Source organism: Neomonachus schauinslandi, chromosome 16, assembly GCF_002201575.2.
Source record: "Neomonachus schauinslandi chromosome 16, ASM220157v2, whole genome shotgun sequence".
Taxonomy (NCBI): Eukaryota; Metazoa; Chordata; class Mammalia; order Carnivora; family Phocidae; genus Neomonachus; species Neomonachus schauinslandi.
Window position 1 is genome coordinate 30,982,682 of NC_058418.1, and position 9,712 is coordinate 30,992,393.

Sequence of the window (9,712 nt, forward strand, 5' to 3'; positions counted from 1 at the left end):
TTCTCGCGGGTAATTTGGAGGGATCGTATGTGCGCGCGCGCGCGCGTGAGCTTCAGGCGAAAAGGGGTAGGATCCAGCGCCCATCTGAGAGGGTCGGGGTCTTTGACGTTCCTCACCAGCAGCACAAACCTCCCAGAACAAGTGTGAGTGTGGGTGAGAGTGCGCGCGCGCGCACGGGCTGGCTGCGCTTGGCACGCTTGGTGGCCCGGGGCCCCAGGGCCCGGGGGCCCGCCTGGCGGCCTGGGATTACCGTGACGTCACATTGAGCCTTTGGCCACCTTGGACTGGGACACCTCGGGAGCCGCACAGCCCCGCGCCGCGCCTCACCTTGCCTCGCCACAGCGCGACTTTGGGAACCCGCATCCTCTCCCTTTCCTTGCCCATCCATGGGCCCTTCTGTCTTCCGGACCACGCGGGCCGGAGGGGCGCCTTCTGGAGCGCAGGGCTCGGCAGCCGGACTGCCCTCGGCTCTGCCTCCAGTCGTGCCAAGCGGGCGGAGGACCCGGCGCTGGGCACCCGCAGCCGTGTAAGGAACCGAGGCGGCGCACGGCTGGAGGCTCAGAATCGCGGGGCTGAGGCGGGAACTCGCAAGAGAAGAAGGAGGCGGTCCAGGGACAGCCACCATGTCCTTCCCGCACTTTGGACACCCGTACGGCAGCGCTTCCCAGGTAAGAAGTGCCTCCATGGGGGATGGGGACAGACGGGGGGGTGGGGCGGGTGCCCAGTGCACGCGCCCGCCGCTGAGCGCCCTCCTTTCTCACGAGTCTCGGGGGAGACCAGACTGAGCAGGTACGATGTACCACAGACCCCCTCCGACACCCCCAGTCACTGTCCGAGAACGTTCCACTCCCCCAGTGCAAGCTGGAAAATCGTGTGACCCGAAACTTGGGCACCATCCATGAGCTCGGCGAGGTGGGTGGGATCTCGAGATCTTCCAGACAGGCCGCCTTATTGTACAGATATCCGAGGTGACCCCGAGAGCCCTCCTCACCATTTTTCAGTTGTTTGCTTGTTGACTTCTGTTCTTATCCTCTCTCCCTTCTTTGAGCGGGCCCGAGCTCTCTGCTTCCGGTTCCTTCGATTTTTCCAGATTAGGGTGGGTGTTGTGCAGTGACAAGGGTTTCCTGGGGAAATTCTGGGGACACCCACCGCTGTTCTCCAGCTTCTGCCCAGATTGTGGGGTCTGGTTGCAACGTGACCTCTGACCCGCCTTGTGATCTTGGCACAAGTCTCCCTGGGCCTCATTCCCTATCTATAAAATGGGAGCAGGAGTAAGACGTGATGGTGGTCTCTAAGGCTAACTTCTAGCTCTGCCTTTGTAGGATCCCTATGATGGGGGGCGGGAGGAGGGATCGGTGAGGGAACGAGCGGAGTTGGGCTCCTGTAATTCGCCTTTCAGAACGTTGCCATCGCCTGGACCCCTGGGACTCTGGAGCCTTAGCAACGTTTTAGGAGTATCTATAAGGGCGGTTTGGATAAATTGCGTCTTCAGATAATTCCCATCCCAGCAGAATGCTCCGCACACGGTGGCATGTAGCTAATGTGGAATGAGGAAGTGATCCGGCAGTGCACCTCTCTCTCCCCCATAGTTTCTGGTGTCTGCAAGTTCCAGCGCCACTTGCTGCGAATCCGCCCCGCGCTCCGTCCCAGATGTGGCCTCAGGCTCCACCCCGGCGGCCGCTCTCTGCTGCGCATCCTACGACAGTCGGCTGCTGGGCAGTGCGCGGCCGGAGCTGAGCGCGGCCTTGGGCATCTATGGATCCCCATACGCCGCCGCCGCAGCTGCCCCGAGCTACCCAGGCTACCTGCCCTACAGCCCAGAGCCGCCCACGCTGTACGGGGCGCTGGTGAGTACACCGCACGGAGCCTGGGTCTGTGAGCCAGGACCCGTCCGGCCTGGGGGGCATGAACTGCAGCAAAGGGGAAAACTCAGTGTGACATCTCCAGGGAAAATCTTGGAAGGAGGCAAAACTCCCAGGGAAGGAATTGGGTAGGATTGTGTATAGCCGGGGGTGGGGGGTGGAAAAAACACATCTTTGCAGCATTTTACACTTTGCAGAACGCCATTCTGATTAAAAAACATCTCTGTTTCTATTAATTCTGTGAGGTAGGCAAGTCTCAGTTTTGGGATGAGGATGTTGAGATGTAGAAGGGTTCAGATACCTTGCCCAAAGTCACAAAGATACAAAGGGCCAGGAAATAGCTCTGGAAGGAGAGAGTAAGGCAGGGAAGTTCCCCAGCTGGTAGGGAGGGGGTTGGGGAGGAGTCACAAGTAATAACAATACTGGTAAGAGCTAATATTTAACTACTGCTTAGTCTGCACCAGGAATTCTGCCAAATGCTCTTCTTCAATACCCTACGGGTACTATTGTTATTCCCAGTTACCTAGGGGAAACTGAGGCATAGAGCAAGTTAAACAACTGTGCCCAAGATCACATAGCCAATGGGAGTGGTGGTCCTGGGATTTGAACCAGACTTTTACTCCAGGGTTCACACCCTTAGCAACTACGCCACCCAGCCTCTTCCCCAAATGTTGTCCTGAATTCTCTCTTCCCACCCCACCCCCACCAGAATCCACAGTATGAATTTAAAGAGGCTGCAGGGAATTTTACACCTGGCCTGGCGCACCCAGGAGCCTATTATCCCTATGAGCCAACTCTGGGGCAGTACCAGTATGAACGGTAAGACACGGGGTGCATTGGTAGCTGGCCTTGCAAGTCCTCCCCACTCCGCTGCCACAGGGCCCCTCTGGGAAGAGCCTGGGAAGGGTTTGGGGGGGGCGTGCATGAGGAGGGAGGAGCGCTGAATCTCATTTCCAGGCCTCAGACTGTCTCCTGCCTGCAGCCCCAGGTTCTCAGACCCAGAACTGTGAGCCAGGTTCTCCCCTCAGGTATGGAGCAGTGGAGTTGAGCGGCACCGGCCGACGGAAGAACGCCACCCGGGAGACCACGAGCACGCTCAAGGCCTGGCTCAACGAGCACCGCAAGAACCCCTACCCCACCAAGGGCGAGAAGATCATGCTGGCCATCATCACCAAGATGACCCTCACCCAGGTGTCCACCTGGTTCGCCAACGCGCGCCGGCGCCTCAAGAAGGAGAACAAGATGACGTGGGCGCCCAAGAACAAAGGCAGCGAGGAGAGGAAGACTGAGAGTGGAACAGAGGAGTCCCTGGGCTGCCTGAACTGTGACACCAAAGGTACCAAAAATGCTCACCACCGCGCTTAGGGTTTTCCCAGCCATCTATCAGACCCATTGCACTTTTGCAGCTGCCTTGTGGGACAGCTTCTAGGGTGGTACTCCCTTACTTACCCTTGTGCTTGTACCCGCCCCCCACCCCCACCCCAGACTTCCGGGCCTTTGCCTGGGCAGTTCCCTCTGCCTGGAATTCTCTACCTAACTGGCTTCTTCTGACTTCTGAAGTGTGAGCTGGAAAAAGCCTCTCCTGGCCACCCAGGCTAACTTAGCTCCCCAGTTACTCCCTATGACATCGGCCTATTGTATTTCGTTTGCCATACTTACCACTATGGGAAGGTACTTGAGGCCTGTCTGCCCCTTTGGAGAACAGCAGCTCCACTAAAAAGTGTCTTACTGCTGTATTCCCTAAATTCCTAAGACCTAAATGCCTAACGATGTCTGGCACGTAGATGGCACTCAGTAAATATTTGCTGAATTAAACACACCACCTACCTGTGGGTGTTGAAATTGGGTGGGGGGTGGGGAAGTCCCCTTGGGTGTCTGTCTGATTTATGGTGGAGAAACTGAGATCCAGGTCCTAGGCAGTGAAAAGTGGTGGTTTCCTTCCACCGGAAAGGAGGAGTCTTCCAAAGAGTGGGGACAGAGCTAGGGCCTCAATTCTTTCCCAGGGGCAAGCCGGAGCCCTGGGGCAACTGTAAGAGAGGGTTGGGTCAGCCTGGTGCATAACGCCAAGAATGCCCTAAGTGCAGAGCCATCTTGCTAAAAGCTTCTCGGGGATGGGCACTCCCACGGATTTCCCTTGGGGCCTGGGGCTTTTCTCACTCGCTCCTGACCTCCTGCAGATGGAACTGCCAGCCAGGAGGCTCGAGGGCTCCGGCTGAGTGACCTGGAAGACCTGGAGGAAGAGGAGGAGGAGGCCGAAGAACAGGAGGCAGTGGCCACAGCTGCGGACAGGCTGGCTGAGTTCCATAAAGACTCGCAGTCGCTGCCCGCGTACTGCGCCGCCGCTCGGGAGGCCCGGCTGCAGCCCCGGGAGTGCGGCCTGGCGGCGCGCCCCTTCTCGTTCCCGGAGCCCCTGGGGTCGGGAGAAGCTGACTTCCTGCGGGCCGAGCCCGGGGGCCCCACGTTGACCATGCACTTCCCCTGCAGCGAGAAACCGCGCATCTGGTCTCTGGCGCACACTGCGGCCGCCGCCGGCGCGGTCGAAGGTGCAGCTCCGACCCCTCCCAGGCCGCGAAGTCCCGAGTGCCGTCTGATTCCGGGACAGCCTGCAGGCGCGGGCGACCGGCCCGCCGTCCCCAGAGACTCCGCGTACCCAGAGTCTTCCCGAGGAGCCAAAGCCTTTGGAAACCGCCTCTTTGCCCCGCAGGGGCTGCCGATGGACTGTGCGCCGTGCCCGCGGCGGAGGGAGCCCGCAGTGCCCTACCAGTACCCGTCTGGAGCAGAAGGTAGTGGGTCCCCAACGGCGCTGGGGTGTGTCAGTCCCAGCCAGCGCACCGCCTCTCTGCCTCTCCCGCATGCTGGTGTTCAGACCCGGAGCGCGATTGTCCCACAGCTCTCCTTGAAACAGCAGCTTAGAACTAAAAGTACTGGGCCCCCCTCCTTTTAAAACCAAATAATAGTAAGAAGCTCAGGGTGAGACGGTAACTTACCTAGGATCACTTAGAAAGTCATGGAGAAGATGGGCAACCTAGCTCTCTGCCCTGGTGTCCCTCGTTCTGCGGAATGGGCCAGATGGGCACCATCATGACCTTCTGGCTCAGACACCCTTGTCCCCTGCCTGTCCTTTGGAGGAGGCCAGCTGGCCCCTGCCCTTCTTCTACCAAGAGTTTTGCTAGGGCTGGGCAGGAACCAGGGCTTTCTAAGTCTGGGGGGACGGGCCAGAGACATGAAATTGGTTTAAGGCCGATGCTGAAGTCCAGCGGGCAGCCCTGCCCGAGGCCCCCTAAACCCCCTGGGTAGTGTAGCCCAGGCTTGGTGCTGTCCCTGGAGAGCACTCACCCCCCAGAGCTCACCGCCTGCAGGGGGTGACTGCCAATCAGTGTCTCCGGCCCCTGGCTGTGCCTGGTGGAAGGGAATTGTACCCCACAAAGGGACATCCCCCAAGCATCAAGCAGCCTCCAGCAATTACTGTCAGATTCTGCTCTTTGTAGTAATTTCTCTCAGGATTAGCTACTGGCTGAGAAAACTGGGTGACGCTGTTATTTGAATTTACACATAATGGGGTCCGAAAGTTCCTTCTGGCAAGCAAATTGCCTCTAGACCTTGAATTCCCTTCGGATGAGACACCAGCGACCTCCGATTTCCTAGAAATCGCCACCAAGCGGCCCTTCGGGTTTTAATCAACCTTTCCTCTCTCAGCAGGTTAGCGCAATGGCTGCGATTTGCAGAAGGATCTTGGAAAGAAGCCCTACTTTTCGAACTCACTTCCATGGTCAGAAGCTGGGAGACCTGGCGAGGGGCTTGGGGGGGGCTCTCACTTCACCTAAGAGACAGACAGAACACACAGAAACCCTTCTACCGGCTCTTCTCGCACTCAGAGCTGGGAGTGGCAGGCGGACGTGCAACGCGTCAGACCCGCTGGGAGGCAGTGGCGCCAGGGCACCTTGGGGAAGGCCAAGTGGGAAGGCTGGGCGAGTCAGCCCTGTGCACCCACTCGGTACACCAAGTCTCCCTCCCTCCTCTTGATACAGGGTCTGAAGCAACTCCTTCTCCTGCTCACCCCCACCCCGCCCCCTTTCACTGTGTAATTTCAACGCTAACCTGGCCTCTAAGGACCACCTGGGGCTTCTCCTCCCCATTCCTTGTGTCCTCAAAAATAATCAAACCAAACCCCACCTGTGTGGCGTGTCTGTGCCAGGGGCGCTGGGAGAGGCCAAGGTGGAGGGGAGGATGGAATGCGGCCAGGGATTCCGGGGACGGGGCTGCGTGAGCGGCAAAACCTCAGTCCCTTCCAGGGCAGGGAGAGGAACTGGCGAGGTTACGGTCAAGGCCGCGGCGCCTAGCGCGCAGCCCCTCTGAAGCTGCCTTGTACCTAACTCGCCCAGCCGGGAGACGCCCAGCCGGGAGACGCCTGGCGGATTCGTGGGCGTTGGAGGAGGGGGGCGCAAACTGGGAGGTCGGAGGTGGGGGAGCAGTCGGGATATTTGGAAACTGTATGTTTCCGGGCTCCTACTTGGGTTTTAGTTTACTGGGAGGAGGGGCGATGGGGCTAATCCTGGCCAGCTGGGATCCCCGCGCTCCTCTCGTCGGACCAAATGGCAAAGGGTGACAGCTTGCTGGGTCCCTGGGAGACAAGAGGGAGCATTCTTTCCATTTAATCAAGTGTCAGCAATCACTTCCGGTACAGGCCAGCCAATGGGAGCTGACGGGCTGGGAAGGGGACTCGGTGCCCCGCGGCAAGCAGCGTCTGGAACCCGGCTGGGGGGAGGAGGGTTGGGAAGCCGCCCGCGCCCGGCGCGAGTTCGCGTCCCCGGCCTGGTGGCCTCGGGCTTGAGCCAGCGAGGGACCTGGCCCCTGCTTGTGGGGAGAGAGGGAGGTGAACCCGGCATGGGGCTCTAGAGGGGAGCGGCGGGGAGCTGATGCGGGCTTGGGAAGGCCGGAGGAGGACAGCCGGGGTGTGCACCCGCCGACCGGATCCTGGGGGAGCTGCGTCTCCACTGCTGGGCTCCAGCCTGGGCCACCCAGGCCGGGTGACGGCTTCCAAACCAGGGCCTGGCAGTGACGTCTGGGGCAGGAAGGGCCCGAGTCTTCACCTCCTCGGGAGAGATTGTAAGACCCCCTTGGAGGCTGCGGAGAAAGAGCGGTTGGAAAAACAGTGGGGAACGGCCGGCAAGCCACCTCCCAGCCCCACGCTGTCTTCTTTTTTAAGAGAATGATGGGGGTCGGGAGGGACTTTAGAGATCACGAATTACAAAATACAAACCTCTTCCTCAGATGAGCAAACTGAGGCCAAACGGAAGGGCAGGGGACTGGCTCAGGGTCACACGGGGATCCATGGTGGAGAGGGACCCCAGCTCCGGTTCATGCTCCTTTCCCTCCCTTCCCCTGGGTGATCCCTTTCCTGCTTTCCGCTTTGCTTCTGGGCAACAGCTGCTCCTTCCCCCCAACTCCCCGGGGACCTCCAGTCGCCCTCACTGACCTGCGGCTTAGGGTCCGGGAAATTAAACTGCGAAAAGATAAACATTATTTCCAGTCGGCTTTGCCGGATTAACGCTTGTAATAAAGAGCATTAGCTGGAGGTTTCTTTCAAGGCGCTCTCGACCCCACCCCCTCCTGGGGAGCCAGGTAGACCCCTCCAGAGGCTGCGGAGTCTGCAGAAGCGCCTTCAGAGGGCCCCCGGCTGGGAGTGGGGCTCCAGCTAGCCATTTTGTGGAAGGGAAAGGGACCCTTAACACCACACTGAGTCAGCATCTGGAGACAGACACTGAAGGCCAGAGAGCAGAGATGCACCTAAGCCCCAGGCCATGTGGCTGATCCTGGGGGACAAGAGAGCTTTGACCTGCACTCTGTGACCAGCCGTCCAGCCTTTTATAGAACAGTGAGTCCTGGGAAAGAAGGCCCCCTTGGATCTGCCTGCCTCCCCAGCCAGGACCTCAGGAAGTCGTCTCCCCAGCCCCTGTTTATGAGGCCTAGGTGCTCCCCACTTCTCCCAACTCTGAGCAGGAGCCTGCAGCCCAGGGTTGTCCCAGGATCCAGGCCTAGAGCCTGGCAGCAGACAGTGGTATAGAAAGGGCAGAAAAGAGTGGCTGGAATCTCAGAAAAGAGCTTGAGCATCTCAGTGCCATGGCTGCTTTGCTGTGGCTGTGGACACGCCCCTTCCCCTCTCAGTTTCCCCAGCTGTAAGATACCAAGAGGAGCTGGTGCTCCATCCTGGTGCGGTGTCTGCTCCGTTGCTGGTGGGGAGCTCCAGGAATAAGGGTGGAGGCCTGAGAAAGGTACGTCTGAGCCTGCGATTATCCCAGCCTCGGGCCCCCAGTGGCAATCTGTTCCCACCACCTCTGCCCCCACTGACAGCCTCCTGCAAATCTCCCAATATAATCTCCCAGAATGGTATTTTGAATACTGTTTTGATTAAACACCGGAGCAGGGGAAAGGGAGGACACAGCCCCCCTCTCCCCGGCTGAGCCTGCTGGTGCCCACAAACACCTGGCATGTGAGCTCTGCAAAGGGGGGATCAGGAAACAAAGAAAGACGACATTGTCCGGTTTGAACAGTCTCAAGGAGCTGGCCCTCCAAACTTCCTTGATAGCCACAGTGCCCCTTCCCTCGGCTGGGGAGCACCCCAGTAGGAGAGGCTGAACCAAGGGAGTCTTCTTCCTTTATTGATCCCTCTCCCCTGGGAGTCACTTACATGGCCACCGGACTCACTTGATAATCTCCATGATCACTTTTGGTTCTAAGATCCTCTGACCTTGCTAATGATAATAAGAGCATCTGGAGCCCTTACCCTGTGTCAGACTCAATGCCATGTCCTTTGAACGCTCTCGCTCATTTATATGTCACAACAGTGCTGGAGAGCATTATATTATACTTCTGGATATGCCCATTCAATGAATGAGGAAAGAAGCTCAGAGAGATGAAGTAACTCTGTGTCAGTTACTCAGCTAATGAAGCAAAGTCAAACTCCAAATACGACTTATTCTTAACTGCTAAGCTCTACTGCAAATACATTCTATTTTTATTATTATTTTATTTTTTTCAAGAAGGCTCCATGCCCAGCGTGGGGCTCAAACTCACAACCCTGAGATCAAGAGTCCCATGCTCCCCCAACTGAGCCCTGCATTCTAGTATTTCACGATTCTTTATTCCCTTATGAATAAGAGCCTATGTTTCTGCGATTCTACATGTCCTTGAGTCTGTGATCTCATGCCACTGGAACTCCCGGCTGACCTCCTTCCTTCTCGGGAATGTCCGATGGAAAGGAGTCCCGGTGCCTCCTGGGCACACCCCCATATCCTGGCTGAGAGCATCCCTCACGTTTCCCCCCTGTCCACACTTCCCTGGGACGCACCAGCTCAGTGTTTGGCAAAATGTAGCCCATAGATCTCTAGCAGGAGAATCAGCTCACACCTGAAGAATCACACCGGGAGATCTGCCTTTGTGACAAGCCCCTTATGTGGTCTGATGGGTCTCTAACCTGAGTTGAGTGGCTGAACCTCCAGTGGCCAAGCCTTAAGCTCAGCATGAGGGCTTAGGCTACCTGCTGCTGGCCCAAAAGTAAATCACATCCCAATAACAAGTGCAAACATTTCCTCCCAGATTTAATCTAGATTCACATTCAATCTCTTCATCTGGTTCAGTTCCCACCTACAGCACCCCCCTCCCCCATGTTGGCACCCTCGAAAAGCTCAAGGCTTGTAGTGATTGGAGGGGGAGGAGGCCATTTAGGAGAATAAGTCGCCTCTCCCAGCTGTCTGAAGACATGCTGGGATTTCAGGAAGCATCTTAGGAGTCATTGTACCTCAGCTTGTAACAGAATTCTGTCCCCAAACATGAACATGTAGTCAGGAAAC

At 57.8% G+C, this 9,712-nt stretch overlaps 1 protein-coding gene across 1 annotated transcript; it reads left to right on the forward strand.

Annotated features, from left to right (window-relative positions):
• Window positions 1–571: 571 nt before the first annotated feature.
• On the forward strand, window positions 572–5,600 carry IRX6 (iroquois homeobox 6). Its single transcript, XM_044922285.1, has 6 exons — window positions 572–668; window positions 1,590–1,847; window positions 2,572–2,681; window positions 2,891–3,198; window positions 4,040–4,645; window positions 5,562–5,600. Exons 1-6 carry the CDS (start codon window positions 624–626, stop codon window positions 5,564–5,566), a joined length of 1,332 nt encoding a protein of 443 aa, XP_044778220.1. The 5' UTR covers window positions 572–623; the 3' UTR covers window positions 5,567–5,600.
• Window positions 5,601–9,712: the final 4,112 nt, after the last annotated feature.